The sequence below is a fragment of the Chionomys nivalis genome, chromosome 25 (assembly GCF_950005125.1).
Source record: "Chionomys nivalis chromosome 25, mChiNiv1.1, whole genome shotgun sequence".
Lineage (NCBI taxonomy): Eukaryota > Metazoa > Chordata > Mammalia > Rodentia > Cricetidae > Chionomys > Chionomys nivalis.
The window spans coordinates 21919828-21942958 of NC_080110.1; the positions used below are offsets into that span (position 1 = coordinate 21919828).

A 23131-nucleotide genomic window follows, 5' to 3' on the forward strand; every position below is an offset into this window, starting at 1 on the left:
CAAGGAGGACAGGAAGCAAGCAGGGTCAATACCCTAATAAATGACAACAGACTTCAAACTAAAGCTAATCATAACTGATAAAGGACACTTCATTCTAATTAAGGGAACAATTAACCATAAAGACATTACTGTCCTAAAGATATATGCACCAAACTCTGATGCACCCAATTTCATAAAAAAAGAGAACTATAGGAATTAAAGACAAAGATTAACATCAATTCATCAACAGTATGTGATTTCAATGTCCCACTTTCTCCAATGCAAAAGTCATCTGGACAAAGATTAGCAGAGAAACATCAGAATTAAACGACATTATTCATCAAAGGAACTAAACAGCTATCTACAGATAATCCACCCCCATGCCAAAGAACACACACTCTACACATGCAAGTGTCTTGAAACCAAAACAAACCATGGAATGAAAAGCAAGTCTGTTGTTTTTGTTGTTGGTGCTGTTGTTTTTCCTTTTTGTTTTTTTGAAACAGGGTTTCCCTGTCTAACAGCCATGGCTGTCCTGGAACTCAAGTCTATAGACCAGGCTGACCTCAAACTCACAAAGATTCACCTGCCTCTGCCTCCCCAATGCTGGAATTAAAAGTGTGCACCACCACCGCCCAACTAAAAACAAGTCTTAACTATATGGACTGAGCAGGTTGCACTATTTATTTTGAAATGTACATAGATAAATAATTAACGATTAAGTAATTATTAAATACAGAATAATTATTTTATTTAAATTAAATAAATTATTCAATTAAGTAACTAAAAACAGGCTATGAGTTTGAGAGAGTAAGGGGGTACATGGAAAGGACTAGAGGAAGAAAGGAATGGCCAAAATTTGTAATTTTAGTTTAAAAAAAGAAGCAATGACTAAAGGGGGTATATGGGAAGGGCTAGAGGAAGAAAGGGAAGGCCAAAAATATCTAATTATAATTAAAAAAAGCAACAGCTGAAAAGATTTTTCCAACTCTGATTAAAAACGTCAACCCATAAAATCAAAATTACTTGAATTCTTATTCAAGATAAATTAAAAGAAATTCATACTTTGTGGATTCTTCATGTCAGACTACAGGAACGAGAGGTGGAAAATCTTAGGGGAAATTAAAAGAAATTCATACTTTGTGGATTCTTCATGTCAGACTACAGGAACGAGAGGTGGAAAATCTTAGGGGAATCAAACAAAACAAAACTTGAAAAGCGCAATGGTAAATGGAATTTCTCAACAGTGACAAAAACCAGAACACAGCACAGTGACCTTTGGGATGGGCAAGACAGAGAAAACAAAACATACAAAATCTATCAACCCAGATTTCTCGTTCATGTGAAAGCTTCCTTCATAAAGATGAAATAAAAAACTTCCTAACAAACGATAATCAGACAAGAGTATACACTGAAGACTGAGAATGTCAGGAGCAAAGGGCAGGCTCTGCAGGACGCGGCCCCTCGGGGACACTGCTTCATTTTTGCCTAGGACTTGCTTTTCCCCATCTAGAATCCATACTCAGATAGCATATTTATTAAGATTTCTACTTCATAAAAAATGTTACATCGCAAATGGAGTTATTTCAACAATAATGGCAAAAAGGAAACGTGGAAAAGTACTCTATATGACTCAACTCATGTAAGCTTGCAATAGATGTTAAACATAAGTTCTTTTCTTTCAAAGTAAACAGAATATACACCATGGACGCTATGGATTTTAGAAATCGTTAGTTCCGATGATGATTACTTTCAGTAACTTTATAGTAATGGAAAACCTTATTAATTAAAGCTTATTAAAGAGAAGCAGAGAAAACACATACTTGACTAAATCTATTCTGTTATTGATGGCAGCCCAATGAAGAAGTGTAACATTTTCTTTGTCCGGTTGCCGTACATCATAACCTGCTTCCACCAATTCTCGGCAGCGTTCATATATTCCATACCTAGAAAAGAGAACAAGTCATGCTACAAGTACTTAAAGCATTTAAAGTTGAGCACAATATTTTCAGAAGTAATGTTTTTTGCTTTTTGTTTCTTTTTTGAGACGGGATAGTCCAGGTTGGCCTTAAACACACAGCAACCTCTAGCCTCAACTCCCAAGTTATTGGAATTACACGTGTGACATCACACTTGGTTGGCCTGATGCTTCATTTTCATACTTAGAAATTAAAACTATTTTCCAACATACAATATTACTTTGATAGCTGGGTGATGGTGGTGCATGCCTTTAATCCCAGCACTCGGGAGGCAGAGGCAGGCGGATCTCTGTGAGTTCGAGACCAGCCTGGTCCACAGATCTATTTCCAGGACAGGCTCCAAAGCCACAGAGAAACCCTGTCCCGAAAAAACAAACAAACAATATTACTTTGAAAATAACAACATTTCAACATCTTTCACTAACTAATCCTTTTTTGCAACTTGAAAATGTTTCATTTGTAATAATGTAAAATTTCATGAGGTTCAAGACAGAAAAAAAAAAGCAAAATTAGCCAGTTTCTTTATATCAAAACTTAGTCCACAAAACTATGCAGATTTTAAAACTAAACAGAAGCTAAAAAATATTAAATTATAAGAAAATAACAGGGACTACATAAGATGTTAGAGGAATACCATGAACAAAATCTGTTTTATACAAATACTAGGATTCTCAATTTATAAACCTAGCTGATAATCCTGAAGGAAAGTAAAACTCTGTGCTGGGGTAGGAATGGGGTGGAAAGTCCTGCGACTCAGTCAGCCCATTAATAACTGAGGGACGCCCACGAGAAAGCTCCGAGCAGCGGCTCATATCTGATAAGAGGGAGGCAAGCGCAGACTGACCCTCATCCCTGAGCATCAACATTTACTATGTTAAAGATTTATTTTTATTTGACCAGTGTTTGCCTGCATGCATGTGCATTTACCAAGTGTGTGCTATAACCTTGGGAGTCAGAGGAGGGCTTTGGATCCCCCAAGAATTGGGGTTACAGACAATTATGGGCTGCCCTGTAGGTCCTGAGAACTGAACCCAGTTCCTCTGAAAGATCAAGAGAGCCCCTGTTCCTCACCCCCTGCCCCAAGGTTTTCATTTAGAAGTATTTTCCAAGTATAAAGTCAATTTATTTAACTATTAGAAAGTTTTGTGAATGGAACAAAAGTCATAAGAAAAAATTAAGCCAAGTCAATAATCCAAATGAAAACGGAGCTTTGATTTTTTAATCAATTAGGAAAAGGTAGAAAATAATGGTTTTAATTGCATAAAGAAAACATTTACATTTTAGTAATATTGTTTTAGTTTGCTGCTTGTTGTTGAGATTAAATAAACACTGACCAAAAGCAACTTGAGAATAGAAGGGTGTTATTCAGTTTATAGGCTTCAGGGCATATTTCAGCTTATAGGTTACAGCCCATCATTAAGAAAAGTCAGAGCAGGAATTCAAGGCAGGAACTGAAGCACAGACATGGAAAATGCTACTGACCGGCTTGCTGAAGAGCAGGCGCTTTCAGCCAAGGAGCCACTTCTCCAGCCCCCAAAGTTAACAACTTTTAATTAAGTTTTTAATTATTCTATTTATTGTGTGCATATGTATAGGTATGCCATGGTTCACGTGGGGAAATCAGAGCACAACTTACAGCAATCAATTCTCTGCTTCCTCTCTGTGAGTCCAAAATATAGAACTTGGGAACTTGGGTTGTGAGGCTTGGTGGCAAGCCAGACCCTCAATATCTTCTTTTATCAATTCTAATTATGTGTGTGGTAGGATGCACACATGTGTACAGGTGCTACAGAGGCATCAGCCCCCTAGAGCTGGAGCTACAGCCATCCCATGTGGGTTCTGAGAACCAAAGTCTGGGTTTCCTGCAAGAGCAGTAGACTCTTGACCACGAACAATCTCTCCAGCCACCACCATCCTGACCCCTGCTACCCCTTATTAGGAAAAATTTCAAGGATAAACAAAAATAGAAAAGAAAAAAAAAAAAACAGTACATTAAGCCACCAAAAATCCTCCACTGAAGCCTTAACCAATTACTATTTATCAATAAAAAATCGTGAGTCAAATTATTAGGGAAAGACCCTGAAAGGTCAGAGAAGCAGGGAAGAAGTCCCCAGTGACCTCCTATCTCTTCTGTTCCTTCCTCCAAAAAGAGGCCAGATCCCCTCTCAGCCCGCCTTATTACTTCCTGTCTCCTATATGTCTACAGTCCTCCAAACCTCTATGGTTAATTTTGGTTAGCTAGTGGCTAGCTCCGCCCTCTGACTCCTAGCAAGTATTTGTCAGAACACAATAAAAATATCACACAACACACCATCAATCTACACACAATCATTTCCTAGCCAAAATATTAGATCTCTGGAATTATATAACATAAAAACTAAACACATAAATTTGACATTTCTACTTTTTGTTTCTTTGGGGTTTTTGTCCTTCCTCACCCTCTGCAAAGAGCACTAGCATGAGCATTAAAGGTGTGTGGCACCAGACCCAAATAATTTCTTAGTCAAATTCAAAAAGGTCCTCCATAAGACAAGGTTAAGAGACAGAATGAACAGTAAGAAGACACTAAAAGCAAACAGCAGCACTTCTAATTGTATTTATACTGTACCTAATAGAGAAACAAACTATAGGTATATTTCTAGAGACCTCATACTGCTCCATCCCTGGTTCTATCATGCATGTGTGCAAACACACACATACACACACACACACACACAGAGCACAGCCTAAGTGAGGAACAGATGAGGAGGACATTGCTATCTTTAGCTGTTCTCTTGCACAAGTGTCTGGTGAAAGACCCTGAGTATCACTACTATCAGTTTATGATCTAGCATACTTTTGTAAGAACTTGAAACTGGCCATCCCTAGCCCTATCTTTACTTTTTATTTTGCAGTAAGACCCTACTAAATTGCTCAGGCTAGCCTGAGACAAGCCTTGAACTTAAAATCCTCCTGCCTCAGTCTCCCAAGTAGGTCTGTACCACCAGACCCAGTTCTAGGCATATTAGCATAAACAACAGAATCTCACCTTGAATACGATGGTAAATGATCACAAAAACATTTTTAATATATGCAAAAATCACTGGCTATTTCCTCATGCTTTAAAGTCTATAAGGAAAATATAAGTAGACAAGGAAAGATTCTTGGAGGATGGTAGAACAGGAAGCACCAGAAATAACTTATCTACTTAAAGAGTTCCTGCACTGGTGATATCTGTGTACTCTAATTATCCTGGAACTCTGGAATCTACCGGACACTTCCAACTTCCTGGCAAATTCTTGGGTATCAAATTGTGATTAATTTCAGGTTATAGCACAGCAGCAGACACAAATCATCAACATCCACCCCCAGCAGGCAGCATAAGCTTGTTCCAGGAGCAACCACAAAACAACACATCAAAACCAGGGAAGGTGAAAAGGACGCTGGCTGGATGGCTGGCTGCCGTTTGAGATGTCACGGGGGGCGGGGGGGTGTCAGTGCCCACTGCTGCTGCTGCTGCTGCTGCTCAGCCTTCCACCTGCCACACCCCAGCCTCCCTCAGGCTGGCAGGACTCTGCTCTGACTCAAGAGGCCACTGGCCCTTTCCGCTCCCCTTTGTGTTTCTCTTCTCTTCTGGGACGTAACAATAAGAGCCACGTCATTCAAAGGAAACTGCATATAGTGGGAAAATTAAAAAGTGACAATGAATGTCCAGGGAGGGCACATGCTCAGAAAGATCCAAGAGGACCTTAAATTTATATTCGGGCTGAGGTATTGAGAAAAATCACTGATAACAATCAAAAAAAGCGGCAAATCTTGAGAAGAGGGGAGTGTCTGATTTCCATGGTTACTATATTTCTAAATTCGAATGTTCCGTTTTCAGGGAAAAATACACACACACATACACACACGCTGTAAAATCAACAACCAAAGGGGTACTGGGAAAAGCTAGTCATACCTTATAGACTGTATTTAGTGTGTTGCATGCTTAGTGTGTCACAGCGCATCTTTTGAAACCTGCAGGAATCAGTTCTCACAGTTGGAACTCAGGCCAACAGGCTTGATAGCAAGAACCTGAACACTGAGCCATCTTCCCAGCTCCATGATACATTTTTGTATAGCATTAAAATTAATTTCTATAAATTCTATAGTATCAATACAAATTAAAGAAGTTATAATAATGTTAGGATATTAAGAATAATAGCCATGGAAACCACAAAGAAAAATACCTATACAAATGAGAAAGGTATTAAGTATTTCACTATAAAAATCAACTAAGGAGCCCAAAACAATAATGGCTACTGTTACTATCACTGCAGTTGGTCCCCCAACAAACCTAGACGGTAAGACCCTACTGCCGAAGACACCATGAGTCAGACTTTGAATTACCCTCTCCACAGAGCAGGGAACACTGTGGCAGAGAGATAGAGGATGAGGTGGGATGCTGGCTCTCGGGCATGACACAGCCATGCACTCGAGAACTCCCAGCAGCTATGCCTACCTGCACAAGACCTGCATCAACATCCTGTCCTGCATTCCCTAGCCATGACCCTGGGAAGCCTCTGCTTCTCCCACGCTTCTATTTTTTCCATCCACACACATTTCTTTGAGAGAGGATCCAGAGAAGGTCATTTTTCAAAAACTTGGTCAAGCAGTATTATAATTCCTAAGGAGGAAATAATTTTTCTTCTTTAAAAAATATCTCCCCCTTTTTCCTCATTCACAAGTTTCTTGGAGCAATCTATGCCCTTTTTAACCTTGGGTTGAATTTTTTTTTTCAATCTGGATATTTTCAGAATTTTCTCTCTATTTTCTAATAAAACTTGGTGTGAAATATCTGGAAAAAAAAAAAATCCTGTCCTGGAGAGGTTCCAGAGACCTCTACATTAACAGGTAGTTAGTTAATGTTGACGGGCGGGGGGGAGGGGGGGGAGGTTTTCTTCTCATCACCTATGTTCCTTTAAACAATCCTAATGAAACTCATTCTGTAACACACAGACACATGTACACACACCCAGATACACACTCATATACACAGGCGTGCACACACTTTTCATTATGTATAATCAGTATATGCTAATAAAAACATTTAAGTAGAAAGAGAAAAAATCAAGAGAGATCTTCCTGCGTCTGATATTTCTCAAGTACCTCTAACTCAAACCAGTCAATATGCTAGAGGGGTAGATTTTTGGAATAACACGTTCTTAATGTTCCATTTCCCATGTATGAAACTGCTCTAGAAACTTGACACATTAGACTATAACCTTTTAGGCAGGGCATGGTTGTGCACATCTTTACTTCCCATACTTGGGAGGCAAAGGCAGGCAGATCTATGAGTTTGAGAACAGCCTGGACTACACAGTGACTTCTAGGCCAACCAAGGATACATAGTGAGACTCTTGTCTCAATAACAAAAACAAAATAAAAAACCCCTTTCCCCCCTCTCATTCACAATATCTAGACTTTTAAAAAGAAAATAGAAGAGAAACCTATTAGTAAGAAGATCGGGGGAAGAAGGACAATAAGACCGTCAGTACAGGGTTAAAGTACAGTATAGGGATGCGTGAAAATATAATGAATATATTATCTTATATAATTCATATTTGCTAGTGGATTTTCTTCTTGAAGTACATATATAAATGGTCAAAAAGACCAAGAAAAACATGAACAATGTAAGTATACTGTGACTATTAATTGTTAGACAACTCTAAAGTGCTGAGGGACTCAATTCATGTTCCTCTTATGTCTGCAGATAAAAAGCCTGCTGTATTCAACTTCTATATGATTTGAATTATAATATTCTTAGTCATCATTTTCTTATCCAGTCTCAAAGACCAATTTAATCTGACATATGGTAAATCATTATTTTGAACATTTTTGTGATAGCCCCCGTAGTGTGTGTATATATATATATATACATATGCATATATAATAATTAACTGCATTGTATTTGTGTAGCTGGAAGTCTTTTCTCTGTCCTGTCTGTTTCCTGTCTGGTTTCTCTCCCGTCCGCCACTCCATGAAGCCACTTATGAAATAATCACTGGGCGGCTTAATATTAATTATAATTTTTGACTGATGGCTTAGGCTTCTTACTGGCTAGCTCTACATATAAATTAACTCATTTCTAATAAGCTGTGTATCATCACATGCCCCGTAACTTACTGATAACGCTCTAGCACCTTACTCCTCCGGCAGCTCCCCCACTCTGCCTTTTTTCTCCCTGTCTCTCTGCTTGGATTTCCTGCCTACCTGTATTCTGCCCTGCCATAGGCCAAAGCAGCTTCTTTATTAACAAATGGTAATAAAACATATACACAGCATACAGAGAGGCATCCCACATCATATCTGTGTACCTGGTTGAGTGGTAGGGAATATGGAATATACCCTTATTTTTTTAACTCAAAGGTACTTCTAAAGTTGGAAATGTTTTCTAGTTGTTCACATTGAATATTCTTAAGGTAAAATAATAACTTCCATGAAAGTTTAAGTAGCAAAAGATAACAGCTGATGGGAATTACAGCAATTTAACTGAGATACTGACATATCTCAGGTAATAAAATACATAACTCATATTCATATTTCACTTAAAACGAATATCAAGGAAGAAAATAATCACAACAAAAACCTTACTGTGTAGCCTTGACTATGTCCCATGTGCTATAGTCATCAATATGAGTTTTTCGCCCAAGAGGTTCACCATATCCATGGTTATAATGGCTTTGTGGTTTGATTTCCTGTTAAAGAGAAAAAGTACATAAGCAAGAAAAGCAAAACTACAGAAAATAGCTTAATATTTTTATTTTTGTTCTATTTAACAAATATTCTTATTGAAATACTTGTATGTTTAGCTTACTCAAAATCCATAATCTAGAGAAAAAGCATGGTCAAACAAATCTTCCCCTTGTACACACAGCTCAAAACTAAAAAGCTCTAAAAAAAAAAAAAAAAAAAAAAAAAAACTAAAAAGCTCTGAGGTTAGAAATTACAAATTAGCAATTGTCTTTTGTATCACAGACTCTTCACATCTTTCTGAAATTCTCATTCTCTTGTGACAAACTTTTCTCTTACTCTAATATAACCTTAGCTCCAATGCTACGTCCCACTAACAAAGGGAAGGGATTTACCTGCTCTCTTAGAGGAATATAATATGCAAGAACATTCTTCTTCTAACTATGGTGGCACACACCTTTAGTCCCAGCACTTGGGAAGCAGAGGCAGGCAGAACTCCATGAGTTCAAGACCAGTTGGTCTACAGAGCTACACAGTGAGACCCTGTCTCAAAACAAACAAAAAAGAACAACAACAACAAAAAAAAAAAAACAACAACAAAAAACTTCTATTCTCAGATACTAGCTTTTCCTAAACCTGTCTAAGAAAATAAACAGCTCTAACAGAACGTCTATCTGCCTGAATACAGTCATGCCTCCTATAATACTTCAGTTAACAACAACAGACCATACAAACTTGTAGCCTCAAAAACTTACTATACTAAAGCTGAAATATTATCACCTAGTATTTTCACTGCAGCTTTTAGACACTCCACACACTGACACACTGCAATGCACTGCAGCGTCACCTCCCTGGACACTCCACACACTGACACACTGCAATGCACTGCAGCGTCACCTCCCTGGACACTCCACACACTGACACACTGCAATGCACTGCAGCGTCACCTCCCTGGACACTCCACACACTCGCACACTGCAATGCACTGCAGCGTCACCTCCCTGGTCACTCCACACACTTGCACACTGCAATGCACTGCAGCGTCACCTCCCTGGACACTCCACACACTCGCACCGCATTGTCTATGCTGTCTTGAACTCCTTTTCCACATATTCCCCTCACAGCTAGACTTTAAACTATGACAGGCAGGAACACATATCTGTGAGTACTGTCCAGCAGAGCAGAGCCTAGCATGACACTGGTGCCCTTTTTTTAAGACAGGAACTCATCAGGTAACCCAAACTGACCTAAAAATCACAATCCTCCTGCCTCTAACTCCCAAGAGCTCCCATCACAGACATGTGCCACCATGTGCATCTATACTGGTGGCCTTAAAGAAAATAAAAGAATAGAAGGGATTTTTTTCTTTTCTCGTATTGAAAACACTTTAGTTCCAACACGGGGGGGGGGGGGGCAAAGGCAAGTGGATCTCTGTGACCATGGGCCAGCCTGGTCTACATAATAAGCTCCAGGACAGCCAAAATCAGACACTAGAAAGACCCTGTCTCAGAAAAGCAAAACAACAACAGAAAACAAACAGAAAAGCTTCCACTCATTTAACATTTCTTGAAGAGGGTATGGAAGGACAATACTAGCAATCCCATCAACAATACATTATTAACTACTTTTCCATGGTACTGGATATTATTTTTAATTTCTTCCCTATTTAAAGTAACAGTTTACATGCTTTTAATCCCAGCACTGAGGCAGAGGAAGGTGGATCTCTGTTGAGTTTGAGGCCAGTCTGGTCTACAAGTCAGTCCCAGGACGCCCCTCCCCCCCAAAAAAAAAGAAAGAAAGAAAAAAATAAGTATTTTTCTATTGCATTACTTTTGAATGTTCCTATTAATATTCTTTGGAGTATGAGGACTTTATTCTACTGGAGTCCTGAGATTCATTTAACATGTCTGAATTAGACTTGTATACACAATATTAGATATTACTCATTTTCTCACTTAAAGATGTCAGTCCCATTTTTAGTATCGCTAATTGGTGGCTTCAGTGTGTTTCTGACATTCTACGATTAATAGTTACACACATTAATATTTTTCTTGGGCTTATCTGCTCTCAATTTTTATATTTAAATACAACTGCAATTATTAATGCTATTGACCAAATATTCTTTCTCAGGCACACAGTAAGATTGTATAACCCTGGCCATTTGAAAGAAGTCTGAGTAAGTGATAGGCTTTTATTTATTTATTTTTATTTTTTTATGTTTTTTTTTTGTTTGTTTGTTTGTTTGTTTTTTTGATTTTTCGAGACAGGGTTTCTCCGTAGTTTTTTGGTTCCTGTCCTGGAACTAGCTCTTGTAGACCAGGCTGGCCTCGAACTCACAGAGATCCGCCTACCTCTGCCTCCCAAGTGCTGGGATTAAAGGTGTGCGCCACCACCGCCCGGCTAGGCTTTTATTTTTAACTGAATATGAATGAAGAATATACACTTCACTCTCACTTTCTGTGTCACAGATACCAGCAGTCCTTTTAAAGAGTAAAAATAGTCATTCTGGGTCTGAAAGCAGCCACTGTTTACCCCATAATGTATGTGCTACAGCAAATCTAGTTTATCCTATCTATCAGAAACATGAGAACTATTTATTTGGGGAAATACTATACAAATAGATCTCTATAAATCTTAATTATATTTTAGCGATGGTTGTAACCACAATATACTTTGGCTAATTTATATTTATAGATTTCTTATATGTGGCCATATATAAAAAATTATTTTAGAATAATGTCTCTTTGAATAATCTAAAGTACAAATTAATTTCTTAAAAATACATGGTATTGTTTTCTCATTTTCATGGATCAAGTCACCTATGCTAAACATTTTACAAGACTGATTCTTATCAATGATGTGCAGCATAAGAATGCTGCAGGTCCACGGACAAATTATCTTAGACTAGCTTAGCTCCCTAAATAGCTACATACAACGTAATTCTCTACAAAGCCTAACACCTTTTAACTATCAGGTAAGCCTTCTGGATTGTATGAATAGAGCCCTGGTTTCTTTTCATCAATCCCCAAACTAAGAATGACATCAGATAGCATCTGAGGCCTATGGGAAAGACATCCCTGCTTTGTTGAACCCACTTTCTTGACGCTTCCACTGACGTATTGAAAAGAAGTCCGGAGGGCTGGAGAGATGGCTCAGCGGTTAAGAGCATTGCCTGCTCTTCCAAAGGTCCTGAGTTCAATTCCCAGCAACCACATGGTGGCTCACAACCATCCGTAATGAGGTCTGGTGTCCTCTTCTGGCCTTCAGGCATATACGCAGAAAGAATATTGTATACATAATAAATAAATAAATAAATAAATAAATAAATAAATAAATAAATAAATAAAAGAAAAAAGAAAAGAAGTCCGGAGTTATGACTCTGTTCTAGTTCTATATAAACTTGGTGAAGTTTGTTACATTTTAGAACATGGTGTCTGGGGGATTTGTGTTCCCAGGCCATGCTTAGATCTAAAATAAATTATTTCTTATTCCTTTTCAGATGAGAGCTGTGTTTTGGCGTTTCACTTAAGAGTAATTATCAGTTTTATCTCTTAACTCAAGATTCTGAACAGCATTCTTTTAATACAGCTCATTGGACGGAAATGATCTTGGGAGCTTCTTTTCCTCCTTGACCAACAGCACTCGCCAGCATCCTAACTCAAGTCCTCAACATATTTCCAACAGGTTCAAAAACACTGGGTCAGATACAACATGATTCTGAAAGACTCTGAGAAAGTACCTTTTAAGAATTAAAAGCTGTCTTCTCTTTGAAAACTTAAGAGTTATATACATGCAAACACTGTTATTTAAACTCAGGAAAATGTCATCGGAGTGGTACAGAAACAGGGCTAAAATCCTTATTATGAATAATTTCTTTGAAGAATGTAAAACTCACTTCTCTGAGAATTAAGCAAAGGCATTATGCATCTAGTTCAATATGCAGCAGAGTTCAATCAGCAAGGCTTATGCAAGAAATAACAGGATTAGATACACAACTAATCCTCCCAACTGATGCACAGCACCTCCTGATTCTGTCACCCCCACAAGCTCGTCCTTTCCTTCCTGTCCGATGGGGGAGGACACTAGTGGTGCCCCCTTTATGTAGAACAAATATTCTACCACTCAGCTACATTCCTTGGCTTTCTTGTTCGCTAAAAGTCATTTATTTCTACCTACTGGAACATCCTAGCTAGAAAACTCATTCCACCTCGATTCTTGATCCCAAAGCTCAAAATGCTTTTCTCTAAACCAATCCTCACTGGCTCCTTTCTCTGACCCCCCCCCCTTGGAACACCCTCTCATTCTGTCCAGACTCCTCCTCTATGACATTTTACCAATCATATAAAATCCTCCATGAACCTGTCCCAGCTGACGCTTTTCAAAGTTTTTCAATTGTATCTACCATTCTCCTCCTCCTATACATTTGTATGCTGTGTACTTTCAAATCCTTGCTCTTCTATCTTAGCTCATGTTAGTCATCCTACTTAGAAACAGTACTGGGCTTAGGCAACTTTTAAACCCTTCAACTCACTATTCAAATATCACTTTCCCTTTCCCCTTGTTTCCCTCGGGCACCTAGACAGCACCTGAGCTCCCATTACTATACAAACAAATCATTAAGCACTGTGTGGAGGAATTATGTCGGTTTGTTATCTCTACTCTAACAAACCTAGTGGCTTAAAGCAACATAAATTTATTATTTTAGGCTTCTGGTTCAGAAACCCAGAATCACTGTGCTTGCTTGCTAAAAGCAAGATGCCAGCTCTGCAAAAACGTTCGTTCAGAGGTAAGAGTTATTGCTTCCACTATCGTGGAGGCTGGGGACTCCTGTTGACCAGAGGATAAACAAAGTTAGAGAAGAGACAAAGTCCAAGGTGCAGAGTTGGCACTGTGCAGTTCTCTCAGTTACTGAATAGCTATGGAGATATTCAAGTGCGGGCTTTCCTACAAGTTCAGCATCTCAGCCTCTCCCTTTAAAATGCAAGAAGCTTTATCAGATCCTGTTCTCAGTGCTTTTGCTCCAAAAAACAAGCTGAGAGCAAAGAAAAGTTGTCCTGAATACCCTACCCTCCACAGGTGTATCAGAGGAGTGTGTCTCTCACAAAAAAGTAGCACAAGCTTTCTGCCATGTGTCAGCACTGACAGCTCTCCTTCACTCAAGGGTAAATCACGCAAAAAACATGGTCCTACTGGGCACTGCTTATTTTTCTTGATGTTATGCAGGCTAATTGTTTTTATCAGATTAGGAGAACACTTACAGATGAAATGATTCAGTTTCTGGAATGTCATCATTAAATTGTATTCCAGGGTAGTAGTACCAACTTATACTCTTCACCAACAACCCAACTGTTTTCCTTCCGCTATACTAAGATTGATCAGATTTCTTCATTTGGCGAGACTAAGAAACACCCAAATCTACCATTTTGGTTCCTATTTCCCTGCAGCAAAATGAAGAAAGCTTACGAAGCAAACATCACACTACAGGAAAGGTGGCCTGGGACTCAGCACCACTGAGGTCAGATTATTCCGACAAAGGGGCCTGTGCCTGTCTGGAAATGGTTTGAGACGGATGGACAGAGGAAATTATAGACAAAGAATACCTACAACTCTTTTAGGGAAGTTTTGTTACAAATAAGAGCAGAAGTGAGCCCAAAAATAGATCTAGGAAAAATAATAGTGTTTGGTTTGCTTTCAAAACTGGGACTTTTTTCACTAGTAGAAATGGTATGGTAAAGCCAAGAACTGAAGATGCACAAGAAAAAAGAAATGTCAGTGAATGAGGGACTCAAGTCAGTATAGCCAGACATATGTAGCATTTTAAGTTAAAAACTCATGAAAGAATTAAAATCTGGATAAACAGACATATAAACCATATACATCGACTAGAATATCCATCATAAAGATGCCCAAGTTTATCATACAGTTTCTACCAAGATTCCCCCAAGAATCTTTGTGGCTACAGTAAGGTTATTTATATAAGAAGGTGACTGCTATTTTCTAAGTCGTTTTTAGGAATAATCATACAGCAAAAGCTACCAAAACAGTGAGAGTTTAGTTTAGAATCCTGGGAAATAGAAAAAAAACAATAGAAAATAAAACCCACATATATGCTCAACTATTTTTTGACAATATAAAAACAATTCAGCAGAGGAGATAATTTGCTGAAATAGGCATCCACGGGCAAAAATTAAGATTAAAAAGATCAAACCAGTTTTTATAATTCAAATTATATAAAATTAACTCAAAACTTACTATAAAACTAAATGTTAAAAAAATACAGACTAAAAAAGGCAGTGAGACCACCAACATCTAAAAGCGAAAGATACATCATGAGAAAGCATCCTATCGACAGCTTAATCTAGCTCTGTGCTTTTTATCCTCCAAAACTGGGAGGAGGGGCACTGTGTTTAAGCCTTCTAGCCTGTTATCTTACAGCAGCAGCCCAGTAAACTAGGGCAGACAAGAGACACTTCACCAAAGATACAGGAATGAAAATATACATGAGAAGGGATATTTGATATCATTAGTTTAATATATATCACCATTCAATAAATTATCATTTAATATCATAATTTAGTATCATAAGCAACTACCTGTTAGCCACTTCCCACACTAAGGAAATGGCTAACAGGCAAAAGCTTTATCATTGTAAATATTAGGATAGACTGAAAGTGTCCAAGGGTGTGGTTGCCCATAACCAGCCCCAAACCCACACTCAGGGTGCTGAGGGGAGAGCATCACAAGCTACACCAGTGACACAGTTCACTTCCTGCTGCCTGCAGATCAAGATGTATAGCTCTCAGCTCCTTGTCCAGCACCACAACTGCCTGCACGCCACCATGTCCTGCCATGATGATAACTTCTACAATGATAAGCCATCCCAATTATAAGAGTTGCTGTGGCCAGGTGGTGGTGATGCACACCTTTAATCCCAGCACTCAGAGAGGCAGAGGCAAGCATTGATCTCTGTGAGTTCGAAGCCAGTCTGGTCTACAGAGTGAGTTCCAGGACAGCCAGAGCTACATAGAGAAACCTGTCTTGAAAAACTAAAACAAAAACAACAAAATAAAAAAGAGTTGCTGTAGTCATGGTGTCTCTTTACAGCAATAGAAACCCTAACTAAGACACTAAGAAAAAAAGGTAGGGATGGGGCTGAGAAATGGCTCAGTAGATAAAGTGATTGCTTACTTAAAGCAGGATATGGTAACCTGCCTTTTAAAGCCCAGCACTTGGGAAACGGGCAGTTTCTCCAAAAAGTTAGCTGAATATTGAGTTCCGTTAATGTATAAGGTGGAGAACAATCAAGAAAGGCAACCAGTAACACACACACACACACAAGGGTAAAAACATACATGGAAAAAAAGAGCAGAAAAAAAGTCATAATTTAATAGAATTGTTGCCTCAACAACTATTTTTAGGGTTGACATAAAATATCTGAAACCAAATCATACCTTGTCACCTTTGGCCTAGTTAAAACTTTCTCTACTTGGGTGACTGCAATATAGCAAGCTTGTTCCTTATTCCCTAACCCCAAATCAAACAAACCCACAGCTGCTAACTATGATAAAATGTAATGGTCAGTTGTCAATACCGGGTAAATAAGCTCCTCATCCATGTGTGTTTGCTTTAAAATACTCATGAACGGGGTCAGCAGATGGCTTGGCAGATAGAGGTGCTTGCTGGGTAAGCCTGGGAACTGGAATTCAAACCCTGTCCTCTGAACACACGTGCTGTGACACATGCACCCGCACACGCATTCAATCATTTTAAATTTTTAACTAGCAAATCCACAACCTTGCCTTTCCCCAGCAAGAAGTCAACACTATCATATCCATGATCCTTAATAAAGGCATCAAAAGTGTCTCCTCTCTTTCCCCACTTCCAGTTCACCCTTTAATCTCTCATACTTACTACTAATTGTTTGTTTCATACATGCATGTCTTTCCTGGCATATACCTGACTCTAACCCTACTACCCTGTATCCCTGCAAGGGCTCTCCTACAGAGGACAACTTAACTTCATCACAAAAATAATCTCAAGATCAAATTGGAAAGAAGCCACAACAATGAAATAATACAATATCATCATCATACACCTGTGAGGATGCAGAGATTCTAGCATCCCTACACTGCTGAGGGGGTGTAAAATGCATTGTCACTATGGAAAACATCTTGATTTCTTAAAAAGTTAATGAAAAACTACCATGTGATCCAGTAACCGCATTCATGGATATTTCCTCCAGATTATTAAAAATTTATGTTTATACAAATTTATGCACACAATATTTAAAGTTGCCTTCTTTATAGTCACTGAAAACTAAAAACAACCCAGGTAATTATAATGTATGTACAAAATGGTATAGTCATACTATAAAACTGCAGTCAATAACAAAAGGGAATGCATACCACAAACACCCAACAAATCTCCAAGAATTACGGTGAGTGAAAAAAATCAAATCAATCCTCTATGGCTACATACTACATAATTGCATTCATGTAATACATTTGTGGATAGTTTGTAGCTAAAGGGTAACAACACGGGGATCTGTCTCAACTGCTCTCCATCTTTTCTTTCTGATTTATTATTTTTATGTATGGCACCCTAAGAGATCAAAAGAGGGTGCCAAATTCCCTGGAACTGGAGCTACATGGCTTGTAAGCCACCCAATGTAAGTGTTGGGAACTGAATTCTGGTCTTCTGGAAGAGCAGTCACTGCTCTTAACCACTGAGTCATGCCTCCAGCCGCTCCACATTACTTTCTGAAACAATCTCTCTCTGACCTGGAGCTCACCATTTGGCTAGACTGACTGGCTGGCTGGCAAACCCTGGGAATCGCGTTACCTGGAGCTCACTATAGCTGACCGTGTGGCTAGACTGACTGGCCGGGCTGGCAAGCTCTGGGAATCATATTTCTGATTCCCACGCTCACAGTTACACTTACATACCACTGAGCCCAACTTGTACATGGGTGCCAAGGAGTAAACTCAGGTCTTCATCCTTGCACACACAGCAAAGTTTTACCAACTAAGCAATCTCTCCAGCCCCCAGAAGATGTTTCTGAAAGATGTAGAAAGTGTAGAAAATCTATATAGGTGGATGTTATCCAACAGAATCTGTGCTATTATTAAGACACAGCCCTTAATTCTGTACTGCCAAGGAATAGCTGCTAGCCACATAAAAGTAATACACACTCAAGTTTTCAGTTTTATTGTTGGGGACTGCAGACCCTCAGACCCTGAATTTTCTATGACCCCTGCCTACCGGAGTAAACAGCTTGTTTTCTTGTGCTCGCAGCTGCTCTGAGCATGAGACCCTCATGAGTTCCTGATGGCAGGGGAGTGGTTTCTGATGGGCTTGCAGCTGAAAAATCCCAAGAGCTAGGGCATGGCCATTAGTCAAGGAGAGCCTTATATAAGCTGCCCTGGAATACAATAAAGGGAATATTCCTGTTTCAAGGCAGTGTCTGTTTGACTGCCTGCCAGCCTGCCTGCCTGCCTGTCTGTCTCTGTGTGTGTGTTTCAATCTCCAGCTCCTTGCCTGACTCACAAACCGTCCCGTGGTGCAGATGACATATTTTATGGCAAAAATTTGAATTTTTACTTTACTTATTTCAAACAGCCCTATACCCAGTGGCTACTGCATGCAAAAATACAGGTCTAAACACCATAAAAGTGAGATTATTTTACTCTGAACTAGAACTATGCCCAACAGCATTTAGAAAAACACTACAAATTTTAAAACATATTATACTACTTACATGTTAACAAGAAAATTATGTAAGAATGTGCCTGAAATATTTGTATCTGCCCAAAAGAGCTTCGCAGCATACTGCACAGCAGTAATGGTACTACCTCTGCAGAGAAGAGCATGCGCCTGCTGGGGACGCGGAGCTGCAGGACTCCTACTACACACCCTTCATACCAGTTAACGTTTTTGACAATAATTATGTCATTAATTCTTAATGCTTAAAAAAGTTGTGGTTTAAAATTTTCATATCTTGAATATCCATATGCTATCCAATAAAACAGAACGGATCACATGTTACGATAGATCATTCAAAAAGCTTAAGTTCATATTGAGTCAGCTGTGTTATACTGCTAGGCTCTAGGAGGTTCCATTTTCCCCCAGAATTATGCTCCTTTTCTTGGACTACATTCAATAACACACACGCACAAAAAAAAAAAAAAAAAAAAACAAGAGGGGACGTTGCTCAGCTGATAGAGTGCTTGCCTGATGTGCATGAAGCCCTGGGTTCAATCAGAAATAAATGATGGGTGGTGGAGCACCTGTAATCTCAGCACTTTGCAAAGCAAAACAATCAAAAGGTCAAGGTCATCCTCCGTAAAACACCACAAATTCAAGGCTAACCTGACTTAAATGAGACTTAGTCTCACACACAAAAAAGTTAAACAATGGAAATTTTTAAATCAAGTTAGTTAATTTTCTTAGTAAACAAGATCCTGTTTATCTATACACTATCATATTCAAATGTTCCAAAGAATTCAATGTTTACAACTTATTCATAATTGGACCTACAAAACACTGAAGAGTCATGAGTATTTACAATTTCAGGGAAGATTCATGAACAAACAAAATCTCAAAGTAAAAAACAAAAACAAAAAAGCAAGATATTCATCCATGTGCACTCATCTTAAAATGCATAGGAAACTAATTTCACAGGCTAGAGGTGAGCCATCAGTGCTCAGCAGTTGAGAAGTGCCTCCGTAAGGAAACTCCCAAGTCCTGTAGCTCCAGCGTCAGGGTTCTGATACACCTGCATTCATGCACAACCCTCATCGCAATTCTAAAATGACACAGAATTCCAAAAGATAAATAAAACCTTTAAAAGCAAACAGCTAAAGAATACTTGACAGCTAATTTTACTTCCTAGGTGCTATTCTAAACTTTATTTGGAGACTATAAACTGAGGACAGGACTGCTCCAAGGTACCGTAGAGGGGAAGGTCTTGATGGAAGATAAGAGGCAGAGAACAGCCAAAGGCGTCAGGAAGAGTTCACAGCAGCGAGAGAAAGTAGTAGTTAGGACTTGGCCGTGGAGGCGGGGAATGAGGCGCCAGACAGAGGAACAAGAGCAGGGTTACAGGTTATAAGGGAAATGAGGAGCCTGGGGGTGGGGGAAGACGGAGCTCCAGAGCTGGAGGTGTTGAAAACAGTCAGGAGAAGGTAAGAAGAGCTACCTACTTGTCTTATGGAGGGTACCTGAAGGTTACCACACGGTTTGGTATACTAACAGGCACTACAGATAGCCATCTGTAGGAGCGATTGTTGAAGGGAACCAAACAGCTTCACAAGTTCCCTGAGGAATGCTGGCTTTTTCTACCTGACAGAAACTGAAGAGTGGAGTTTCCTTTGGAACAGATAGTTTCAAAGAATCAAAGAGGTTCCCACTGTAAAGTACAATTGGTTACTGTACTAAGTCTTCAAGGTCAATGTCTGCTCTCCTCTCCTTCACTGTTTAACACTTAGAAGCCACCAAAAACAAGGGACTAGGGCATTTTCTGAAGACGTACTGCCTCTGGGCTCTTCTTCCAAGCTACAGTCCACATGTGCCAATGCTGCAGTTTTCTTGCTCTTACTAGAACTTAGCTATAGTTTGAGCATAGCCGAGAATCCTACGTTCTCAAATACCCTTTCAGTGGGTTGTTGGCTGAAATGAGGGGCTGTAGGTGTACATTATGTTGTCAGGAACAAGGAAAGACAGCCCATGTACTAGGGCTGACAACTAGCCTTTTACAGCATGACCAAAGAAAACGGTACCATTCACTGCACAACACAAATCTCAATTTCAGAGTTTGGAAATGCTAAGCCTACAGCACTTAGTACCCAACTCATTCAATTTCATTAGAAGCTCTTAAAACATATGTTTTCTATTATTCTCATTTTTCAGGAAAGAAAATCAAGGCACTCAAAGTAAGAGTAATTTGCCCAAGAACAGAGTTTCTAGCAATGGATGTGATGTTTTACATACAAGAATGTATCTGGCAACAAATCTTTCTATCAGATATGCACACAATGATGCAGGACTCTTCAACTATAAAAAAAAAACCAGCACCACTTGTCCTACCCTGATCAATCCCTGGGAACCATGGATTTATTCTCCATTTCTATAATTTTGTAAGTTTAACTGTGTTATACAGGGCTGGAAGATGGCTTGGTTAGTCAAACCTTTGCTGTATAAGAAAGAAAACATGAATTTGGGTCATAAGTAGCCATGTTCTTTTAAACTCAACAGCATCACAAGTTGAAAAATGCAGTAAGGGCTGGAAATGCTCAAAGACCTGAGTTCAGATCTCCAGACCCACATAAAAAAGTAGCACGTACGCACCTGCAAGCCTAGCACTGGGGAGACACGGACAGGAAAATTCCTGGAGTGCTTCAGCCAGGCAGCCTAGCCTAATCACTGAGCTTCATGTCAATGAGATCCCCTCTCAGGAAACAAGGTGGACAGTTCCTGAGAACAACACTTAAGGTCCTCTGTTCTCCACACATGCATGCATACATATGTGTCTGAGTACCCCCGCCCCTCAATAAATCAAATATAGCATATTGGTTGCCTTTATTGTAAAAAAACTTCCAAATAAAAAACAACACAAGCTAGCTGGGTGTAGTGATGCATGTCTTTAATCCCAGCACTGGAAAGGCAGAGGCAGAGGCAAAAGCAGGCCAATCTCTGTGAGTTTGAGGCCAGCTTGCTTACACAGTGAGTTCCAGAATAGCCAGGGCTACAATGTAAGACCCTGTCTCAGAAAAATACAAAACACCACCACCAACAACAACAACAAAAAAAAATCACACACCATTAACCAGACTCAGTCAATAGATATACACTTAGAGTAGTCATTCTATGAAAGTTGTGTTGCTTTATATTGGATTTGGTACTTTCATTATCAAATATATTTTTATGCAGAAATCTATCACCAAAAATAAAAAATCTGAACAGACTTCACAAAAAACAATCAGCTTTATATACCTTCATAACTCATGTTCATTACCTGCACTCACTCCTTCCTCAAGCCTTTATTTAGCCTTTCTTGCTCTCATTTCTACATGGTATACTGTATCCACATGCACACTTGTTTACATATATACCTTTATTGTTGTCTAGATCCTGCATTTGGGAGAGAATATACATTTTTCCTGAGATTGTATGAACTTAATTATTATATATTAGTCTATCAATTTTCCTCCAAATTTTGCTGTATTTTCTTTAGAGCTGAGTAGTATTCCATTTTTTAAGAATTGAGACAAGATCTAATGTAAGCTAACCTGGCTTGGAACATATATATAACTCAGGCTGGTCTCAAATTTCCAATAATCACTTGCCATCCTCCAGAGTTCTGGGCTTACAGAAGATGTGAGCTATCACGCCCAGCCTGAGCATTGATTGACCAGGGCCATAGCTATAAACATATCACAACACACTGTTGCCCAGGGAACAAAATCTGAAGTATGGTTTCTACTTAATGTGACTTTTGCTCCACAGTAAGTAAAAAATTTTAGGGAGTCTTCTCTAATGGTCAACACACATCTGTTAAAATCCAGAGGCTGTACAACCCCAAGAGTGAGAAGTATGGACTCTGAGTGACAATGACTCATAACATTAGCTGAAACATTATCAAATGGACCCCTCTGTTGCTGTATGCTGATAATGGGGAAAATTATAAAGTAGTGGGGACAAAAAGGATATGGGAGTTCCCTGTACTTCCTGCTCAATTTTATACGATATAACTTAAACCAAACCTAAAATAGCTAAAAGTAAATACATGAATGAATGAGTGAATAAAAGATTAAAAACAACATAGTCAAAGGCATTTGCAACAACGGATAGCTAGTGCCTACCAAACCACAACCAACTTTGTAACTGTCATTTCTAAGACATTTAAGTATGATATAAACACATGGGCAACCTTGATTTACATGTAGTTCTGCCATTTTACCAGCAAGTATGGCTTCCAAATACATCAATTATCTCTCTGTAAAATAGACACACAAAAGCAGTGAAAATAAACACATATGTAAAAAGTTTAGAATAATGCTTAGCTCATTATTATATGTCAGTGTTAGCAATTATTGTTATTATGTATCACACGGAGACGATAACATTAAAAGAACTTGGCATAATGTCTCACACATTACATGTCAAATTAGTACCCTTCTCTTCCTGTATACGATTTTACCCATATAGCAAAATGGGTATTGAAGATGGGAGGATAAAATGAAGGGGTACTTGTAAGAATCCCCTTGGAACTTTTTCAAAATAAATACAACATAAACCCCTATTCTAGAGAACTCTGTATGGAAGCAGGTTTCCTGTGACAAAGCTGTCCTTCCGATTTAAATATATAGTCTTCGTCTAACCCATGTCTTCCCCCATGAAGTTACGATAAAGTTAAGATATGAGAGGTTAAGAGCTTTCAATATGTTGAAATGTTCTTTAACATA

The 23131-nt window shown here is 38.9% G+C and overlaps 1 protein-coding gene across 2 annotated transcripts in view; it reads right to left on the reverse strand.

Annotated features, from left to right (window-relative positions):
- Positions 1 to 23131, reverse strand: part of Zdhhc17 (zinc finger DHHC-type palmitoyltransferase 17) — a 62587-nt gene that overhangs the window by 34575 nt on the left and 4881 nt on the right. Inside the window, exons 2-3 of one of the 2 annotated variants that reach the window (XM_057757594.1) lie at positions 8571 to 8674; positions 1803 to 1925 (exon numbers count right to left, since the gene is read on the reverse strand). In XM_057757594.1, coding sequence (XP_057613577.1) covers positions 1803 to 1925; positions 8571 to 8674 — 227 coding nt within the window. The remainder of the gene's footprint in view (positions 1 to 1802; positions 1926 to 8570; positions 8675 to 23131) is intronic. The other variant, XM_057757595.1, reaches the window with a different exon arrangement.